Source organism: Toxotes jaculatrix, chromosome 6, assembly GCF_017976425.1.
Source record: "Toxotes jaculatrix isolate fToxJac2 chromosome 6, fToxJac2.pri, whole genome shotgun sequence".
NCBI lineage: Eukaryota > Metazoa > Chordata > Actinopteri > Toxotidae > Toxotes > Toxotes jaculatrix.
Window position 1 is genome coordinate 6308497 of NC_054399.1, and position 22609 is coordinate 6331105.

Genomic DNA, 22609 nt, shown 5'->3' on the forward strand with positions numbered 1-22609 from the left:
GAAAGAGAGAGGGTTTGGGGGTTACTTTACTTTGACCAATAAAGGAAATAAGAGTTAGGTTAGACAATTACTGATGAATCTGTCTTGATGATTACAGCTAGATAAGGTATAAAACATGCACGTGAGCCTAGAGCACATTAATGAATATGAGAAAATCCAATTAGCAATTAGACTATGATAAACACAATACGCAAGTGACCTCTGTTTTAAGGCTGTGTGCTGTATTTGTGAAGCGGGAGTTCTAATCTAAGCCACCTGCACAGCCGTCCATATTTGTAACGTGACTGAAATAGGATAATATTACACACAAAAATTGGGTCAACTGTTTAAAACATTTATGCACTCCAATTTATATAAGCATTTTTAACTTTTTGTATTATTTATGTTGAATACCTATATCTATCTGTCTGTCAAGTCAGTGTCAGCCAGTAATATTAACTTACTCATATACTGATCTGTTTTCATAATTTCTGCCTGGATTTAGTATCTTACTGAAATCTCACAAAATTATTATTTTATATTATTACAAACTACTTTTATTGCATAAAATAAACCAAAAAAAATTATGTAACAGAAAATGAAATGAACACTTTGAATCTTCCTGTTGTTTTTTGGATATAATAATAAATAGAACTAGACAGATAAATATATATTGGCCGATAAAAGTTAATTGCAGCTAAATTGCATTGGTGCATATTTTGATAACAGATAAGAAATTGCAACAAACTAACAAAACAACAAAAAATGCTGAAGCAGATGTGAGGTAGTTTTGAAACACTGTCCACCAGAAGGCACTGGCAAGTTGATTTTTCAACTGTAAAATGCCCTGCTTTGTCACAGTTCTTTAAAAACAAAAAAACAAACAAATAAAAGCTTCAAAAAGCTAGTATATTTGGGCTGTTTAAAATACTGTCTGTTGCCTTTGCTCACAATATTCCTGCCATTTCTTCAACTTTTACTTTTACATCATGAGTCGTCCTTTGTTACCTTGAAGACAAACCGGATGCAGGTTCACCCTGATGAAGGAATGTACAGCTCGTAATAAAATGTCCACGTCTGCCACCCGGTCTGCACTGATTATCGCAATCATAATACCCAAACGCAGTTTGGGTATTATGACAAAGTATTTCCTCATCACTTTGAATTGTGTTTGCTAATGAAAAAAATGAAAAGATAAAACAGTCGGACTGTGCTCTCATTAATAATACAATTACTGGATTCCAGCGCGGTGGGATCACTTCTGTTTGTTTATGTAAGCAATCCTCCTCCGTATAATTACTTCCTGACACACAAAAAATAAGGTTTTACCAAGTTGTATAGCCCTCAGCCTGGTAGCTGGATAATAGCTCATCATAAGCCAGTGTACTGATGCAGTTAAGAAGTCATGAAAAATTAATTTGTGCTTATCAGCGGGAAACTGAAAAGGGATTTCCCGAGGCATGAACACAACCACTGGGGACGCTAATTGTCTTTTTTTTCCCTCATGTTTTATTATGACGACAGCTACCTTTTTCACTATTTAATAATTGTTTTAATGTGGCATTTCAAACAATGAAGGCATCAGACGGTTTTAAATGGATACTGACGGAGTGGGAAATGCAGGAGCACAAGCTTCTGATTAGAGAGATTCATTGTCATCTATCATATACATCTGTGCTGCTACATAAACACAACCCTGGTCTGCTCTGTCTGTGCTTTTTTTGTCTGTACTTAAACTAAGGATTTCTATTTGGCCCAACCACGCATCTATGAATCAAATGTACGTGTTCCCTCACTCTGAAAATAACCACTGCTCTTCTGATTACAGAGTGGTAATTTGAGCTCAATGAGAACCCTAATTACTGACTCAAACACACACAACCCAAGGCTCCTTTTCTTCGACTGAGCCCTGGCCCTGATCAGCTTAGATGAGCTGAGCTCTGCGCCGCTCAGCTCGATCCAGCCGTGGTTTGGCGGTGTTCGCCCCGCTGCCCAGCTCAGCTCGGCTCAGCTTATCTCAGCTCAAAAGATAATCTTAGAATTGTGATGATTTCACTGTTTAGCCTGGCTGTAGGTCTACCGAGTGGAGAACACTGGACAACAACCAGACTCAAAATGATGCTGGTTAAGTGTGTGTGTGTTTTTGACAAGATTTTAGAATAGAGGCTGTGAGTTGTGGCCACAGCGATTTGCCTTGACCCAGTTTGTGGTCTGACAGTGACACATGGCCAGGTGCTGTTCTAGTGTCGAGGGGAACATTAGTCCTGGAGCCTCATTAATCATGATGGGAATGCTTCCTAATCACAGGGCAGGCCCTCACAGTGTGTTTCCCTTTCTCCTTTTCCAAATTAGCAAAGGCCATTAGGCGTTATAGGAGATACAGTACTGGAAAAAAAGTAAAGAAAGTAGTGTCTTGGCATTTGGTCTGTAGCTAAATTACATTTTTTTTTAACCCTAAAGCTGACAAAGTGAAGGGGAGAGATGAAACCCGGGGTATTTTTGTCTGTCTAATGAAAAATGATGTAATCCACCAAATAATAACAAAGAACCCCGTGTTGACGACAGGTAGATATTCTGTTTGAAGCATGATGAAGCAGATGTTTAACACATAGACAGCTAAGATACATATTACTAGACTGTTTTCATGCACCTGAAGTGCAAATTACACATTGAATAAAGTCAAAGAAATTCACGCGATTTAGTAAACGTTTCATTGTGGGTGCAGAGCTGCATGAGCAACAATCAAGGGCATTAGCAAGTGGAATATAAGTGTTGGCCAAGTGCGATGGGGTAAGATGTTACACTAGCTGGCCTTCTCATGTTGGCATTGTAACTAACAAGAGACATTTGCACCACAGGGTTTAGTCGGAGAGCAGGTTTTGACATTCAACCGAACTGCGAGTTGAGCGCAGCGAGGCCTCTGAGGTGATGGGATGAGTCACCGACTGTCCTGACCCGGCTGCTCCCAAACTAAAAAATCACAACAGAGGCAGCTCTCTCATGTCTCCAGACAGACACACACACACAGTATCTGGCCTACTTCACATGTAGGCCATATACTACATGTATCTGGCCTCCCCCATTCTCTTGTCTCAAGTGAGAAATGAGCCTATGTTTTTGATATAAGAAACCATCAAATTGACAGGGCTTTCCAATATGCATAAATACATACATTATATGCAGACACACACCGTCTGGCCTACTTCCCCTGTTGGACAATTCTCTGGTCCCTAGTGGGGATATATATCCTTTAGCTTATGATTTAGCGAAGCATCCATTTGGTTCAGCTAAGCAAGGATTTCACACAAGTGCACACACATGCATGTAAAACTACACACATACACACACACACAAACAGGGTGGTAACAAGACCTGGCCAACGGCCAGCAAAGCCACAGTGACTGGTGTTTACAAGGCTGTGACCTCAACACCAGCTCCACACAAATGAGCCTTCACACCTGAGGCGAGTAATGCTAAGAAACAGCAGAGAGAGGCCGGACTGGGCTGCTGATCAAAGCTTCATCAGCATCTGATGAGGTTTTATCATGACTGAGTACAGACCACAGACTCTGTGCTTGTTCATTTTCCCTACCTGGTTATAATCTGGTACCTCAGCCTGACACCTTATTCCCCTCCAACTGAGGAGGAATGACATGTATCACGTCTCAGAAAAACCCAACCTGTTGTTTTTACCGCTACTGAAAAACTAGTTTGTTAAAAAATGTCCACGCCTTCAGCTCATCCTCCCAAGCTGCTCATGTACTTAAAACTGCACTAATCATATTTAGGTATTAACCAAAGGTTGACATTTTACCTGTATTCTGAAAGGGGTTGAAATTCTGTCCTGAGTATAACAATATGCTGGATGAACTGTTTGTGAAAACAGATTGTTTATTTATTCAGTCTGTCATCTTGTCATTCTCTTCACACATCTGTCCCTGCCTTTTCTCCTCCTGACAGATCTTCCACATGACCTATGACCTGGCCAGTGCTGTGATGCGAATATTCAACCTGATTGGTATGATGCTGCTGCTGTGTCACTGGGACGGCTGTCTCCAGTTCCTTGTCCCCATGCTGCAGGATTTTCCATCTGACTGCTGGGTCTCCCTCAACAAGATGGTGGTAAGCAAGATGTATTTGTAAGTCAGACAATCTCGTTGACATATGAATGAAGGTGTTCCACAGAACGACTGCAAAACCTGAGCATAAAACATATCGCCCATGGAGCCCAAGGGTGTGTTATTTGCAGGCAGATGGGGAAATGGGATTTATTTAGAGCTGAGTCTACACACATGCACAGACACACACACACACACACACACAACACCGGCCTCAATTAAACCCTCTCTAGTTAAACCCAGGAGACACGCCAGTGTACAGAGAGCAGGAGTGAAGGATGAAAAAAAGAGCCTGTTCTCACACAGCATGTCATGTGGTTTGTTCCTTAGCCATTCTCTTCTTTATCTCTCTCTCTCTCTTCTTTATTTCTCCTTCCTTCCTTTTAGCTGGCAGGTTGCTGGCCATCTGCTGACAGACAGACCATTAGGTTAGGTTTTCTCCCAAATTGTTGTTGGCATGAAAGGAGACTTCTCTGGACAGCAAGTGGTGGCAACGTTCGAGCTGCGTGAAAAACAAATATCTAACCACATAATTAATGAATAAGCGGCATTAAAAGCGTGTTCTTTTTGGACTCGCAACCTTTGTCAACCAGCAAGGATTCTGCGAAACAAGAGCATTGCTTGCTCAGCTAACCTCTTGAGCCCTAAAACATCACATTAGATGATAATATAACACATCAACTGTACAGTTTATTAGGGTTAGGTTTAGTAATAGACTAAATATGAGAAATCTCATTTAATACAACTCAACAGGATCACAGACTTAAGCCTCTAAAATGACCAAAAGTTGACCCAGTTCCTCTCAGCTATTAGAAACTTCATGAAGGTAGGATTTAGCGGGTATCCGTTCTTTATTGGCTTGTTACAAAACTATGTTGAAGCTATTGTATATGATGCTCATATTAAATTGTTAAACTCTAGATGACAAGTTATCGCAGAACTGGGTCGAATTTAAAATTAGGTTCTGTGGAGCTAACACATTACCGTGATGCAGAGGGTTGTGCTTCTTCACCTCTGCTGTGTTTTGCATTTGGCTTAGGACCTTTCCCTGAAATATTACAACAAGTGCCAGCACAAACAGTATGCTCACACTGTTTCCTATCAACGGAATAATCTGGAAATCACTGGCTGTTTTCTAAACTGTCGACTATCTCAGGGTCTTTAATCACAAATTAGGAACACTTGTGAAATATTAAGGAAAAACACAAAATGAGGCAGAACCTCAGGTAACATTTTTTCCCTGTTTACGTGTTTTCATGCTGATTTTGGACTCAATCCCTTCCGTTCTACCTGACTCGTCATTCTGTATTAGAGATGACAGATTGGAGAGTTAGTTTGAGCATATCTTTGAGAAAAGAGTGGAATTAACACAATGGTGAAATGACTTGGATGTAAGCACAGAGAAACAGAGACCTACAGTAAATGGTTTAGGACTAGGAGAGGACAGGCTGCATTGACAGGAGAGGGAATAACTGCAGGAAGAATCAACCAATTGATTGAAGCTGTGGAGAAGTTGTTGCCTGTAATGAGCAACATACGCTTTCCTGATTGACATTAACATCATCTGCCTTATAAACCAGCCCACCTGTGTGACAGAGATGTTATTGGTTGACTGCTCCTTAGTGCTGTAGGATCAGAAGGTGCAAATAATTTTAACTGGCTTGCGAGATTGCTTAAACTATTTCTTGGAGGGAACATCACATCACATCTTTGTTGCGTCTAAGGAAGTTCAGCGGACTGGATAATTCCTTCTTCATGCTTTTGTCAGGCACAGGCTGTTTCCTGAGTCGTCTAACGCTGCTGTCGCTTAGAAATGTTTCATATGCTGAGAATGAACTTTCTAATTCTGGCACACAGATTTGTGACATTCAGGGCTTGAAAATAGTCCTCTGGTACCACGGTGTACTGTGACACACTGGTGTACGTGCTTGTGTGCAAAAGTGTGTCTGTGTGTGCCTTTGTGTGTGTGTGTGCCTTTGTGTGTGTGTGTGTGTAAACTCCAGGAACAGATGGATCTCCCACCCATTGACCCTAGGGGACATCACTGTTGCTTCTCTGTTGTTCCCTTTCTCATTTCTCGTTTCATCTCTGGCCATCTTTGTTTTTTTCGCACTCGCCCTCTCTTTACACTCATGCATGTCTGTGCAGGCCAGTGAGAAGCCCGCTGCTGTGCGCCAATTCTATACATCACATCTGATGTAGATGCAGGAAACATCAGCCCCCCCCCCCCACTTTTTTTAAAATCATGCCCACTCCCTTGGCACCTGGAGTTGTTTTCTCAGTTCACAGTTGCAAATATAAATGTGGTGATAATCTCTTATTAGCATTGAACTCCAATTCAAAGCGACATTTGGTGTTGATGTTGATGTTTTCCAGTCTCAGGGAAAAAGCAGTTTCTATATAGCACAGAGACATTCTTTTCTGTAATGTTAATTATTGCCAAAGGGCATGAATGCAGAGAAAATATATTGTTCTCTATGCTCTCATCCATGAATCCCTCCCGTCCCCTCTTCCTTTCCTGAGTTGTTTCATTCCTTGTCTCCCCCTCATCCTCCTCCTCCTCCTCACCATGTTTACATTCAGTTTCCTCTTTCATGCCTCAGATTGATGCATGTTGTTTATGCCTGTGTGCCATTTTCCAAGCTCGATGCCACAGTGCCAGTGTGCGCCGGTGTGGGTGTGGCAGCCTGGTGTGCTGTGCCGCTGTCTTCTTGGGGTAATCAAGGTCAGGGATCCTTTGCAGACTGGCTTTGAAGAAGAGATGCAGCGTTAAGTGATCCTGATCCTCATGCTTCAGCTTAACTGGCTGTCTGCCTACACTGGACATTAACTGGACCCCACCCTATTTTCCTTTTTGCATCAACCATGCACTTAGTCTATGGAAATACAGCCAAGTTGCCTTTGTATAGAAACAACAAATGATTCATTCACTAGCTCAGAGGCACTGTCATATGCACTTTTATACCTGCTTTCTTATGTATACGGGTGTCGGTTTTTGTTTGTCTGATACGAGATAACCAAAGCCCTCCTTTCAACTCTCTCCTTCCTGTAATGGATTCAGCTCTGCATCCAAACACTCAAAAACAATATCTGTGACTTGCAAAAGATGTGCACTCAGCAGACAGTGGTGTTTATCATAAGCCTAATAATCAGGCTCCTGCAGCACAGTGATCACAAGAGACCAGATCATCACGGCCTGTTATATAAGTGACTCTCTGTTACGTGGATGACAGGTGGTTTCGTCCCATCTATCTCAGCCTGATTGACTTGCTAGATCAGTGGCATTAGAATAAAAGCCTCTCTCTTCCTCTCAACTTCTCTCTGCTACAGCCTGAGCTCAGTGGCTGTGTTTTAATATTTAGGCTGCTGGGAAACTGAAAAGAAGAATAGTTGTCGTAACCGCAGTAGCACACCAATTTATGTGGCTTGATTATCCATGCATGTGCACTGTATAGACCACATACACACACACATGCACTGCAAGGAACCCTCCCGCTTTGAAAGTTAATAAGGATATCCTCCATTCATTCAATTACTGAAGTGATCCAACTGGCAGGCAGGCCTGTCTGCGTACATAAGAATACTGTGTGTGAGATCTGTGTGTGTGTGTGTGTGTGTGTGTGTGTGTGAGTGAGTGACTGGCAACTGCGTCTTATGATCCAACAGCCTCTGTCAGTACTGATTCTGTACATATAGTAAAGAGCAATCCCAGAAACACAACATCAATTCTTAAATTCATTTTTCAGAGAAGAAAAATGAAAGCGGGTGGCTCAGCACTGTGTGATTTGAAGCTGGCATGTGGAAATTGACAGAATCGTTGATTTATTCAGGTACTCTCAGGATATTTGTGTCTCTTTTACGAGAGACTGCTCATTCACATTTCGGCTGGTTGAGTACATGGACTGAATGTTTTACACTGTAATTCATTGCAGACGTGAAATCTGAGGTCATTTCATGTGTTCTTCATGACTTAAAACGCATTTTAAATCCGTAAACATGCATTTTTGTTAAAGAGGATGATTAGCTCCAATCTGAACTTATTTTTCATGTGCTGGGTCACATCATGTGGTAGCCAGTTAAAAAAAATAGCCTTGCAGCCTGGTTGGAGCTGCCGTCTTTGTGGGGCAAGTTGCCCCTCTGAAACCAACCCCATTTTAAGAAGTAAAGTTGTCTTGTCATATTTAGCTATGCAGTGGTGTGCAGCGAATGCAGTTTTCTGTAAACAGGTTTTGTCTTCGTATCTTGAAACATTAGTGGAATTAAAAGCAAAAGTAAGAGAGATGTTTGATGTTCAATATTACAACAAAGACCTTCCTCATACTTGTAACGATCATAGCAGGACAGATGCTTTGGGCTCCAGTCATATGGCCACAGCTTGCATCATCAGTGAGACGCATTCTCCTGATGCACATGGTTGCACACCAACAGCAGTCTGAAAGCTACAGCTGTGCCTCAGATCAGACGCTGGATCCTCTGAAGGACACAGCCCATGATGGCGCAGCCCTCACAGGACCTGAAGGCCACACTGAACCTGCTCCTCTCCAGAAAAGGAGTCACCTCTCACAAACCCAGTTACAGCAGTCCAGCTGTAATTTTTAGGAAGGGCGTGGTGGCAATTTACAAGGCAGCAAATCTCCTTGGATCTTTGCAGTTTGTGTTTGCAGCAGGCAGAAGTAAGAGGGAGGACTGAAATGACCAGGCGCTATTTTTCTTTTCTCCTGTTCGTCCACATAATTTAGATGAACCTCCCTTTGGCCATAACTTATTTATGTAACAGCTCATTGATCTATAAATAATGTGATTGTTGAGGCTCCATATCCAACTAATAGGAGACATTAAATGTTGTTAGTATAACCAACAAGTAAACAGATAATTTCATCTAATCTGTTGCATTATGTGGAAGTAGTTCCAAGGGCACATGATGCTGAACGTATTCCTCTTGATATCTGTCAGAGGAGAAATACCAATTAAAAACTAATGAACTGAAACCCAATAATAACATTATTGAGCAGCAAGCTGCGATCCACAGAGTCAAATTCTTCTTGCAATCCTGACACATATTTCCAAGCATCCACTTCACATCTGATGAAGCCAATTAAGAATACATAGTCAGTGGAGTAAGGCTCCCTCAAACCAGACTGGAATAAAGGACTCATATTATTAACATTTAGAACACAAGTTCTCCTGCTAATGTTTTAGCCATGCTAGCAGTCAGGGGATAACAGAGTTGGTGGTTGGCTCACCGCTCTGACAGACTGAAACCACCCTGATGCCCTGCTATTTCACTCATCAGTCCATTATTCTGCTTTAACACACCTTTTCTATGGAGAGAATTTTTTTTTTTCCGAGAAAGTCTGCATTCGTCATTAACATTGTTAAGTAATTCCAGCTGACACCAAAATGATCTTGCCACTTTCCGTACTCATTTGGCTTTAAATAATGAATACAAACACAAACCCACTGGCTCTGAATAATGAATCTTAACACTGCTAACAAGGTCTTTTATGGCAGATTACATATTAACACTCTAAATGTCAGTGTGATCTAAATGTCACTCCTTTCAAACGAACCGAACTCAGTTTTAGACCGTCAGAGAGGCACTGCACCCTGTCAGAGAGATGCTGAGCAGCATGACTGGCACAGCTCAAAAACACACACACACACACACACACACACACACACCCTCAGACACAAGAGTCAAACAGCATGTACACCCAGACGGGTGTGCCAGCATGCACGGACGCTCACTATTCTATAATTATGCCATCATGCATCATAGATGTCCCATACTCCCTTTGTTTTCCTCCCTAAATGTATTATGTCCAATTAGCTATCATCCACACTGCTCAGTGAAGACCGATGGCAAATAAAATGAACACAACAGCTAATTTCATTTGTTTCCTCTTTCTCTCCCCACCCCTCCCTTAGGGTGGTATCTCTGTAGAATTTGTTTATTGTGTGACTATGAACGTTGTAATTTTCAATAATATGAGACAGCTGTACACCTTGTCAGTTTTAATCAGCTATTATCTCAAGAGACATATCTCAAGACATACATACTGGTTACAGCTGGTCATTGTGGGTCAAATGCAAGAAAACAGCCCAACATTTTGTAGAGATACACTTATTCGCTTTCTTGCGTACAGGCAGACAGCTAGTAAGAAGAACAATACCACTCACATGTCTGTCCGTTAAATATTAAGCTTTGGCCAGCAGCCGGTTAGCATAGCTTAGCATAAAGACTGGGAACGGTGGGAAACAGCTAGCCTGGCTCTGTCCAAGGGTAACGAAATCCACCTACCAGCACCTCCAAAACTCACTAATTATCACATTACATCACATTGTTTCCTGGGGTTTTGTCATCTTGGTGTGTGTTATTACAATTTACGTTATATCCAGTTCATCCCCAATTTATCCAATGAAGTGGGGGGTGAAGTGATTTCACCAACACTCACAGTCATACAGACAGACTGAGAGTAATGCAAGCCATAGATGAGCTACACTATCTCCTCCTGTATTTGTGCCAAGACAGTCAGAAGTCCACTGGCAGGTCGCCACAGATTTACAGTAATGGTGTCTTCTAAATGCCACAGTAGCATGTGACAGTAGTAGATAGCTTATTTTAGTGTCTGGAGTAGCTGTATAGATCACAAACAGACAAGCTAAGGGCTATTTCTTGATTTTATCAAGGGTGTGGTCATGACCTGATCAACCCCAGGAGTATGAATGAATGAATTTATTCGAGCTAATGTTTTAATTCATTACCATTTTCTGTTTTATTTTTCTGTGTTTAGCACAGAAAGGATATTCTCTGATGCCCTGTCTAAAAGAGTATATGTACTGTATATTTATCTGTGTGGTGTGTGTGTGAGAGAGAGCAAGCTACAATCAGAGCCTGGCAGATGTAGCCATGTGTAAAAAGGTGTTTATTTCTGTGCTCTGACTCTTGGTTAGGGCTTGCTCCTCCTGCTGTTTATCCATCAGCAATGTGGCCAGCATGTTGATGGCTGACTGGAGGGATTCAGCTGCGGGTCTGTTCACCACCCGGGGCGGGGGGCGGGGGTGATGCTTAGACTGAGGCTGGAGTGTTTAAATGATCTGTCATGGTTTATGGGAAATATTCCTCATTATAATGAGCTTAAAGACTGTGGATAACTGAGACAAGAACTGCAGTTGCGAGGCTGCATCATATTGAAATAACAAATATGATAATGGCGCTTAAAGCTTCTTGTTGGTTTCTCTGCTTTTTATCTAAAATAAGAAGGCTGATTTTACCTCCTCAAACAAATCCAAACAACTGATCCAGCTGACAGCTCAAAACAGATATGAAACTTTGAGCCATGCTCCCGGCTGGAGCCAGGCTCATAGCCTCACACAGCCTGGGCTGAGTTTCTGGTCATTCTGCTGCTCGAAGGCTAAGTGCCTGTAAAATCTCATCTTCTTTCTGTGTGGTTCTTCACATCACCTCTCTAATCACTAATTTTCAAACACCTGATGGCAGCCCCTTGCCAGTTCATCCTCTTTCACCTCTTGCAAAACCAACCAAATTTGAATCTCAAATGAAATGCAAATGACCCTGGAAAAAAAACAAATCAGATAAGAATCCACCCAGTCAATCAGTGGCTGAGGACACCACTCGTCCCAGAAGAAACACTCACACACACATACAGCGGCAAACTACGGACAGTGTGTGAGCCACAGCTGTTTGAGGGGAGGATGTGAGGTTCTGCGGTGCCTGTGGAGGGCTTTCTAATGAATCCAACATGGGAGAATTAGAGTTGATTGAGTGTGTGAGGACCAATCAAAGGCAGACTGGAGCAGGCAGATGTACAGGCTCCTCATTAACGCTCAGTTTTTTCCTCAACTCCTTCTGCTTGGCCAAGAGAAGGAGAGGCCGCTCATCGATGATGACTAGGCTCTCCACCAAACCTGCAACAATCACCAGACAGAGTGCCATATTCTTATCAGGAATGTCTTACTCTTTAACCCTCTCATTCTTTAATTCGTTCTTTCCATCCCCACTTCTGTCCCACTCCAACTTGTATACATTTTCACTGCAGTGTGCCTCAACAGAATGCCTTTGGCAGAAATGACAGACTCGGGTCATCAGGTCAAAACCACTGTGTCATAAAAGTAAGGAGCTATTCTGGGAGAAGAAAATAATGTCAGTTTTTCTTCTTTCTCTATCGCCTCTTCCTCCTTCCTTATATTTTGTTTTCTCAAACTTTTTTTCTCCAACTGTCTCTCATTCCTTGCTCTCCCTCCATCTCTCTTCCTACAGAATGACTCATGGAGCGAGCTCTACTCCTTCGCCCTCTTTAAGGCCATGAGCCACATGCTGTGCATTGGATATGGAAGACAAGCCCCGGAGAGTATGTCTGACATCTGGCTGACCATGCTCAGTATGATCGTTGGAGCCACCTGCTACGCCATGTTCATTGGCCATGCGACTGCACTTATCCAGTCTCTGGACTCATCTAGACGGCAATACCAGGAAAAGGTCAAGATTTGTTTTGTTTTGTTTTTCTCAGTTACCCCTGCGTAATCTAGACAAGCAGACAGCTGTGGTTTAATTTGTCAGTTTTAGTATGTCTGTGTATATTTGAGATTTCATCAGCCACCCCAATATAATGATGTTGAACAGACTTTTGTTTGTGGCTTTCAGAATATTGAAAAAATTCATTTAACGTAATTTAATAGTTTAACATTTTTAGGAAATTGGCTTTTTTCCTTATTTGCTGAGAGTTAGGATTATCTTTCCTGTACCTAGATGGCCTTACTGTCTACAGCATAGCTTGATGCCACAAGGAGACTCCACAAGTAGATTGAAATCTACAGTGTCCTTTACAACGCTGTGGATGAGGTTATCACATCTGATGTGAACAGAGGGGGTTTTCTCATTTGATTCCAACACACTTTGATAGGAGCGACATCTGTTCTATTACTTCGATATTCATGGCTGCAGTTTGCTGAGCCTCAGCCCGTCTGTCGTCTCCGAACAACAGCAGATCAAAGCTTTGGGTGTCTGCGAGCCAGGAAGGGGAGCATGCTCCTGCTTTATAAGGCCACGGTGTCATCGGTGCTCTGTGTCTTGTTAGCTTTCTTAGATCCTGGGTGATGTGGAGATGTCTTAGGCTATCCATCACACTTACACACGCATGCAGACCTGCACGTACACATGAGAGTGATTAGTCAAGCTTTGTTGTCTAGTTGAAGCCTCTGGGTAATGTTTAGAACAAAGGCTGATCAGGTTTTCTTCTCTCTTTCTGAGTCATAACAATCGTGTAGTTTGTTTTCTGACTGATAATCATCCTTCTATATTTTCTAGGTCAGTTTCTAGGTTAGTTTATAGCAGACCAGATCTCCTGTGCGAAGGGTTGCGATGGTCTTTAAACTATAATGAAGCTGCTGTATGTATATGTCAGATCTATGAGAATGGTAAACACAGCAGGGAATGGATACATTATCAATGGATCTGGGGTATACCATCCATAATCACCAAGCATACAGATATACACACAACAAGGGGTCATTGCTCAAAAGGCAGTCTCTACCCGTGAGGACTTAAATTTTTGTCCCCACAGTGACACGAGTCTCCATGGGTTAGTGTGCAGTCAGTCCCCAACAGGATATATCCCACACACACACACACACACACAGTGTGAAAAGCAGGTGGATGGATTAGGTGAATTTCATTTTTTTAGGTGAATGTCATTTTCATTCACTTCTTTAGTTCTACTTTGCAAAAAACCCATTTATGAATAGTTTTTTTAAACATGAGTTTAACTGACTTTACTGACACCCACTTGAGTGTCCTGTTGTCCTCCAATCCAGAGATGTTTTTTTTTTTTCATTCAGTGACCTTGGATCTGTAGACTGTCCTGCCCAAAGAACTCAGACTCACTAATTCAGTACCATCTTTTAAATCCACTTCTCAAAATACACTCTCATAGACTTGCTTTTTATGTAATTGCCTTTTGATCTTGCCAACTTTTGACCTTGTGCTGTTTCCTCATGCATTTTTTAAAATTTAATTTAATTGTACAGTTACTTTTCTTTTGATCATGCTTTCTATTTTTATGTCTTCGTTGGCTTTTATTCTTTATTAATTTGTCTTTTATTATTTTTTATCCTTGTTCTTAAGCTTGCCTGTAGAGAACTGTGTTTGATTACGTGCTACTTTCAGTATTTCTCATTGTTATTGTCTTATTACCTGGGAAAAGGTTATGAGTCCTACTTGTGGTTATTGGTCTGTTAGTCAGCAGATATATCACAAAAATATATCAGTAGATGAAAATAGTATTTGGTAGAAAGTGAGATCTAGGTCCAAGAATATGTGATGGGTTTGGATCCAATAGCAATCCGCCATTTATAAAGCACATATATTTTGCCTCTTAACTCAAAACCATAAGGCACAGAAGAATACTTATTGTTTCTAGCATTTTTTGGTTCAAGCCAAATTGATCAGTCAAGACCACGTCCATTTCTGCCTAACCAATTTTCCACCCTTTTGGCTTTCTTCAACCACTCCTCTTACAAATGTCATCCAGTCTTCAGTAAATTTGGTATGCAGCATTAATGCCATAAGTCTAAAAGCCATTGTCTTGCAACAAGCACAGCTCATAGCTCTGCTTCAAAGGGAGACTAAAGTGAAAAACCGAGACAAAGGGAAAATGAACCGCGGACTCTGCTGGAGTCTCTGTTTTGTGTCAGTTACATGTAGCTGTACTTTGTCAGTGATGTGACGTCTGGAGCAATCAGTTCCTGCCGTTGCTCTCATTCTCCTTTGCTTCCATGATGCACAGCAGTGAAATAATGAACAGAGTGGCAACGCCCTGCTAGGCTTGACTAAAACGACACATCCAACATCCCATCCCTCTCCAGTACCCCATGACGGTTTGTTCATCATTAACCAATGAATTGGACCATGCAGCACTTCAGTCTGCAATAAGTCCATTTGATAACAGACTGGAGACAGAGCTATGGCCTGGAACTTGCCTCACTAACAAAACAGATTCTTTGTATAAGATAGTCCAAATGCCTGCGACAGCATGAACTTATATTGACATAACACAGAGTAAACAGTTAGCATTGCGCTCAGTGTTGAGACAGATATGTCATAATAGCTCTGCCACTAAGCATCTTCTCCAGGGAGGCCACGCAAAGTCCCCACTGCCCAAAGAGAAATATGGATTCAAACTGTTTACCGTGGGTTCAAGAGTTAGACAAAGCATGCTGGTATTTTTTCGGCTTTATCAGAATTGGCACGTTGTTTGGTTAGCTGTGTGTTTAGCAGGTCTAGGGACAAGAATATAAATAGACACACACACACACACACACAGTAAATGTGAGATTAGAGGGGGATGCTGCATGTTAATGAGAAACACTGTAGAGCGGTGGTTCCCTACCTCTCATGTATCCCTGTCGGATTAACTCAAGTTCATCGACATCACCCATCATTTTCCAGATGTGTTCATTTCAACCCATTTGTGGATGTTAAGTAAGAGTTAAAAAAAAGTGGAGATTGTTATATTTTTTCTTTCTTTCTCATTGTTTAGGTTGGGTTTGCTAGACATTTGAACCATCCATTGATTATTTTTAGCTAATATTTCACCTGTTTATCTATTACTTTTAGTTAACTCAACAAATTACCTGATACTTTTGCTTATATTATCTGATATTCCTTCATTTGTTACTTACTTGCTTGCTTACTATTTCAGTCATTTATCCATTACTTTTTACTGTTTCAGCGATTTATCTACTTTTCATTTCATCTGGTTAGCCATTATTTTTAGAAAATTATTTTTCCTCCTTTACTTTTTTCTAACTATTTCACCCATTTATCCATTAGTACGTTAACCTTGTTTCAACTGTTTAGCCATTGATTTGAACTATTTCACGTTTTTCCATTGATTTTGCTCACCATGCCTTTGTCACCCACCCCTCATGTTGAGGTGACTGGTGCCCTCATACCGTGTTTCTCCACAACACTCTTCCCATGTCCATCTGCACCCCAGTATGAAGGTATGAAGGAGCAATATGTATTTGCACCTTCACTACATAGCCAACGTTAGCAGTAACAGCTGTCTACCTACAAGTCTAGAAGAAACATTGTGAGATTATGAAATGTTAACGTTAACTATACACAGACACTTCTGTCCCGGACCACATTTTCTCCTTTATTTTAGGTTCAGATGCAATTGAGAAATCAGTGTGTGACAATGGCTTTTACCTGGATTCATGTCACATGCACGTGCAAGGGTCGAAGGGTTTCTAAGATTAGAACTATATGTTGATGTTGTTGAATCATAAAGACATCAGGATCAGGAAGTTAAAAAGGCTGATTTACATCATGCGTTTTACAACAATCACAATGTGAACCTTCCTTGTCTCTGCTGTTGTAGTACTACATTATTTAATATAGGACATAAAATACTGTGTTTGCTGGTGTGAACCATTCCGACTTTATCTCCTGTTCCTCCATGCCTTTTTTAATGCACGTGTCAGGCAGCATGCCGTGACTGTGTCATTGCATATTTGTTTGTGTGTGTTTCTTACTTCCGTCTCTGCTCTTCAGTCAGTGAACTAAAAGATACTGCTGAAGTTAACTCGGGTTTATACATTCCACATGAACACACACACACACACACACACACACAGATACAGCATAAGACTTGTCACATCCTGACATGGCCCATTAATAGGAGGGCCAATTCAATTTCTGCCTTCCCTCCGTGGCAGCTTACAGTGACAGCCATGCATCATGTGTACAAGCCACCAACTAGGGGCTTTATGTCCCATAAAAAAAACCCCTCTGTGCTGTTTTGGTGCCCCCATTAAGTCCACTGGCTGAGAAGAAGAGATTGGATTTCAGAAATGTAATGTATTTGTTAGTTTTAAACAAGTACAGCAGGAGGATCTAAGTCCAGCCTTATCTCTGGCCATAAAGTTTGATTTTATGAGGTGGACACTCCATTATTAATATAAGTTAGGAGGATGTCTGTACCAGACATGAACAGATTTGCTTCTGTTGGTACTGTAAAACAAAATAAATGAAATCTGGAGAATATTTTGAATTTTCTGAAAGTTTCTGAAAACCCACCATCTTAGATTGAAAATTTGCATCTTAAATATACAGTATCTGGCTATACACAAGAATTTCTTTATATATACGGTTCTTTAAGTGTGTTTGTGTGTGTGTTATCCTGTGTGAGTCAGAGCATCTCTCACATCTTTAGTTTTCTTCTCAAACATCAACCATTTGGTAACACAGAGTGCACTATGGATTTCCAAAACATAATCTTAGACGTGACAACTGTGTCTCACTTCAAATTTAGTTGTTAAGAAGTGAGCAGATTATTTTGCTTTGGAAGCGCAAGGCAATGTTGAGTGTCAGTCCCATTCCACTGACTTTTGAGTGACATGGCCATAATCTAAGTCTAATGCCCAGAAAATCAGAAAGTCAATAAAACTCAGCCCCTTCAACAACCACTTTTAAAAGAAGCGGGAGAACGAGGGAGAGAGAGTGAGAGGGAGTTGTCATTTCAGTTTAATTGAGACTGTCACACACTGAATCCTGAGGCAGGAAACACTTAATAGGAGGCTCCCAGTTTATCCCCATGCTTGATTGAATGAGCCGGATACTCTGGAAGTCGACTGCATCTTTATTGTCACTGACACAGCAAATGTTTAAGAGTGTTTGAGAGCGTTTCAATCCTTTTTTCCTTGTTTTATTGGGTTTGTTAGGTGCTACAATTTTGGGGAACACCCTCATATGTCCTCAACAAATATATCTTTATAATTTGAAACAGTTAGAAATCTGAAAAGATGGCTGAGGAAGACATCCTGGGAGATTTTCGTTCAGTGCTACCATGGATTTTCATGCTAAATGAACCATGACCCAAGGCAATTAATTAAGACTGAATGAGACTGGGATTAAAATTGGTTTACGTAAGAAAGAAAAGGATGCAGTAAATTGTTTTTGCAGATGCAATTTCATTATGTGGTTCATTAAAGTAAGTGATCCGGTCTGATTATCATTTTGTCATGCATAAGGTCATGCTGTGCAGTGTGTCTGTGTATGTAGGATTCATTTCAGCAGGACTGGAGAACAGTCTGCGACTAGACAGTAATTGGGCAGAATTGACTAGAAGGGAAAGAAAGTATGTGAGGAAATTTTTGGTATAAAAACCAGAAAGAGATTATAGGAGAAGGAGAAGGATTGGATTAATAGTAGTCAAAACGGAAATTACTAAATTAACGTCAACTGAAAGCCTGTAAAGTTTTATTGTGTTCCTGAAAATTGGGACTAATGTCACTCTCTTCCATCAACGTTGCAAGTCTTACATAAACCCAAGTTTTTCCCTTTCGTCAGAAATGCTCACTGATTTATATATGGAGAGAAAATCCTCCTGTAGAGAAACAAAATTAATGACGTCCTACCATGACAGCCCATATGTGCTGTATTAGGGATATTTTGATTTGCCGTGTCACCCAAGCTGTTAGAGTCAAGCCTCCATTTTCTTCTCTAACCCATATGTCACCTTACAGTGTGACAAAATGTAATTTCCCGGACATCGTGCCATCCTATCCCGGGTGTGTGTCATCAGCTGTTACAAGCAAGGTCATTGTCAGCGCCCTCGCTGTTCCTCCATACATGCCGTGTCCTTATAAATCAGGTTTGTCTGGTCAAGACATGGACTCGTAAGCAGGAAGATATCGGTACTCTGGATGCATTAAAGCATTGTATTCCCCGGATTTATTCACACACGCAAGCAGCTGAATATCACTTCAGTGTTTCCACCCCATAACTGATAACTTTCCAGTCTTTCTATTGGCTATCCAGTCTGTTAATAAGATTAAGACAGGTAACAAATTTGAAAACTATATAAAATGCCTTAGTAGGTGTCAGGCCACCACAAGCCTCCAGAACGGCTACAATTTCCGATTATCTTCTGGTATGGTGGTTTGATGTTTGTTGTGGAGAGTGCTTTCTGGCATGTCCTGTAAAGTCTCCCATATTTGTTCAAATGGGTTGTGATCTAGTGGCTTTTAATGCCAAAGTTAGGGATAGGTGATATCATGATATATATCGTAAGGCAAAATCAATTTGCCAGGCATCATAGATTTTGTCATACACTTGACGCAACACTATGTAACTTTTGCTGAGCAACGGCAACATCGCTCTCTGCAGCCACAAGTGGTAATTACAGGATGCTGGCGCATTAAATTCTGTTGGGTTCCGAGTCCGAACGGTTAAGGTAGTGGAGGCAGCATACCTGGGTACTTGGGTCGGTTATGGTTTGATTACATATGCACAGTATGAAAGAAAGAGAAATGAGGCACCATGGTAAAATTGTAGGTAAAATAGTTGCATAATGTTGCTTTAATACTCATCCTTGAGTGTTTTAGCCTTGATTTTTCTTTTAAGTATTTTGTTGCTGAATTAGTCAAAAAGAGACTCCTGTCACAATATAGGCTGAGTAATTAATATTGGCCAGTCCTAGCCTTAGCATCATTTTGATACTCATCCAACCATTCAGTGAGCTGTAGTGCTTTGTAAGAAATCGTCAGCATTTTCCAATGCTTCTACACTAATTTATTCAGGTTCTTTCTTTAATTTGCCCCCCAGCTACACATCAGATATATCAAGATGATACTGAAATGCCAACTGAGTGTGTTTCAAGGGATGAGAACTATACCTTTGTTGTTACCTTGACCATTATTTGTGAGTTTATCCATGAAGATTGAATTTGAAAGGGTTTAATCAGCTTAAGTGTCATAAGGAGTAAAGTTCACATTTTTTCCTATTCATTTCTTTCCACCATGTGATTTCCGGAGTTGAAGTCAAAACAATGAAAACTGACAGCCACGACAGCTCTAACTTCTCCACAGATCAAAGTCAAGAGAATTACAACTCTGCTGATTAATACAGACATTGCAAAACCCCACAGGTAAGGCTGTAAACAATGACAGCTTTGCTTCACAAGGTGCAATCAATTATTTCACTGCCAGTCACTGGTACACACACCAACATTTAAACTGTTTATTACTCACGGCTGTTGGACACTCACCGTCATATTTTAACTCTGTGTCGAAGATTTGAAATACATTCAGTTGTATTTTTCAAGTGTGGTGTTGGACAGGGGAGGTTCCCTTTGACCTTCAGCTTGAAATTCTACTACTCATGCAATTGACAGTTTATTCCACCGAGGGATGACTCACACTGCTTACACACACAAACACACACTCTTGGTAGAGAGCGAGGCCTTATGTAACATTTTAAAGTAACTCCAACGTGGATTCCTTACACTTCCTGCACAGTTTAGGTCATTGTTTTGAAACAGTTTTTCTGTGTCTGTGTGCGTGAGAAGCCGATTCATTCATATTATTCCTGCTCTTATGAGTTTTGTTTAATCTAATGAGGCCGATCTTAATACTACAAGGGATTTTGACTTCTAGTGATGTTGCTTCTTTACACATCTTTGGAGTGTTCACTTGTTGGTTGCCAGTGTAACAAGAAGTGAACAGCTCTTCCTAACTAGTTTAGGGGGTCACCTTGTTGGCTTGTTGTACTTTCTCACCCTCAGGGTGTTATTGTGTGCAGTGTTATTGACTGTTTCCTTTTTTTTTTTTTTTTTTTGTTTACAGGAAGGTGGTGATGTGTGAAACCACACAGAATGCCCCATCTTCCTAGCATAAATAAAGCAAACCCAAAAGCCATTTGTGTACAGTGAAAAGGAAATAATAGCAAGATTTATTCGGCAATTGACAGCGTGCCGTGATATTCCATCTTACAGGAGACGCTACACAGTAGATCCAGCCGCTTCTATTTTCACAGGGAATCCAGGCATGAAATGTGTTATGGAGCGTCATAATGAGTAGAGCAAAGTGGACATTCAGGCTGCATTTGATGTAGATAAACGTAACAGTGGTGAATATGTGATGTGTCCTCCAGTGAACAAACGTGCTGCAGCCAACCTCTACTCTCAGCTCTTTTTTTTATCTAGCCATGTAGTTACATATTTATCAATTCCAACATAAATAACAAACGTCTTCCTTTCTCAGAATAGTAACTCGAGTACACAAATGCCCACTGGTTCCATTTAATTATTTACCTGTGTCTTCACAGATCATGGAAGAGTTGTTTCATATATTTCTCTCATGAAAAATGATAAGACAGATGTGTTTCCCTGTGAAAAGCCTGATTATTTTTTTTCTGTATATATAAAGAGAGACTGGTTGTGGTTATGAGTACAATAGCAGCCTCTTTCTTCTCTAAACACAGTAGAGCATGATGAATCCTCCTGGGCTTTACAGAGCTCCCGTGTTTCCTTAACAGCTTCATCACAGTTTTGCTCCCATAGCTACAAGGTATAAATGGGTCACAGGATCTTCATGTTTGCACATCAGTGTACAACTCACCAACTGCATATGTGAACTTTAACTGTAGCTGGTTAAGAGTCAGTGAAAAGACAGCCTGAGGAAAAGTCAGCTTGAGTAGAAATGAGAAGTGCGTGGAGTCTCCAGAGCCGCAGTACCTTAGTAAATTCACCTTGATGCTTTAGTAATCACGTGGTTAAAGTGTTTATCTCGGGTCGTCAAGTGAAACCATGATGCTGTGAAATTGTTGCCACTAAAACCTCTTCCTGTCACAATTAACAAAACAGCCCCTGAATCCTGTTTTCCTGGAGCTTCTGTTCTTCCTCACCATTTTCTCTTGCGGCTTTCTCCATATTTTAGTACAAACAAGTGGAGCAGTACATGTCCTTCCACAAACTACCGGCCGACTTCCGACAGAAAATCCACGACTACTACGAGCACAGGTACCAGGGCAAGATGTTTGATGAAGAGAGCATCCTGGAGGAGCTTAATGAACCTTTGCGTGAGGTATGAAGTGTCCACTATGATGAATTCAGTCACTCACATCTGTCAGCTCTCTGCTTAGTAAGTGGACTAGAATAAATCCATCATAAAGCTTAGCTAAGGACTTTTCTTATGAATAAAAGAAAGTAGTTAAAATGTACATATTAACTGTTCTTAATTTACTTACTTCCAAGGCCATCAGTAAAATCAAGTTTGTACCAGTCTTCATTGAAAAATAACTACATTTTAAAAGAAAGCAGCCTATGGTTTTAAAGTAATTTACACATGGGCTTTATGCACCCACACACCCAAAAAGTTTTTCCTGCTGCCCACTGTTTACAGTAAACAGTGTCTTCTTGCTTCAAGGATGCACAGAAAGCATAGAAAGTCAAGAATGTAAAAACAAAGCTTGGGAGAATCTTCAAATAAGCTGTGCTAGGGTCTCTTAAGGTAAATAAATAAATAAAAATCTCACCTGCAAAGTGCTTGCTCTGAAAATGTGCTTTTATCACTGTATTTTCAACTTTTCTAAAATATTAAAAATAAACTGGTAAATAACTTTATTTTAAATAATAACAGTAATAAACTCCCACATTATCAATAGTTGTATCATTAGCTATGCTTCGTCAAATGCCAATGTGAAAATC

The 22609-nt window shown here is 40.8% G+C and overlaps 1 protein-coding gene across 1 annotated transcript in view; it reads left to right on the top strand.

The window, feature by feature from the left end:
- Positions 1-22609, top strand: part of hcn2b (hyperpolarization activated cyclic nucleotide-gated potassium channel 2b) — a 35476-nt gene that overhangs the window by 3173 nt on the left and 9694 nt on the right. Inside the window, exons 3-5 of the mRNA XM_041040440.1 lie at positions 3940-4101; positions 12379-12597; positions 21840-21986. Of these exons, the coding sequence (XP_040896374.1) occupies positions 3940-4101; positions 12379-12597; positions 21840-21986 (528 nt within the window). The remainder of the gene's footprint in view (positions 1-3939; positions 4102-12378; positions 12598-21839; positions 21987-22609) is intronic.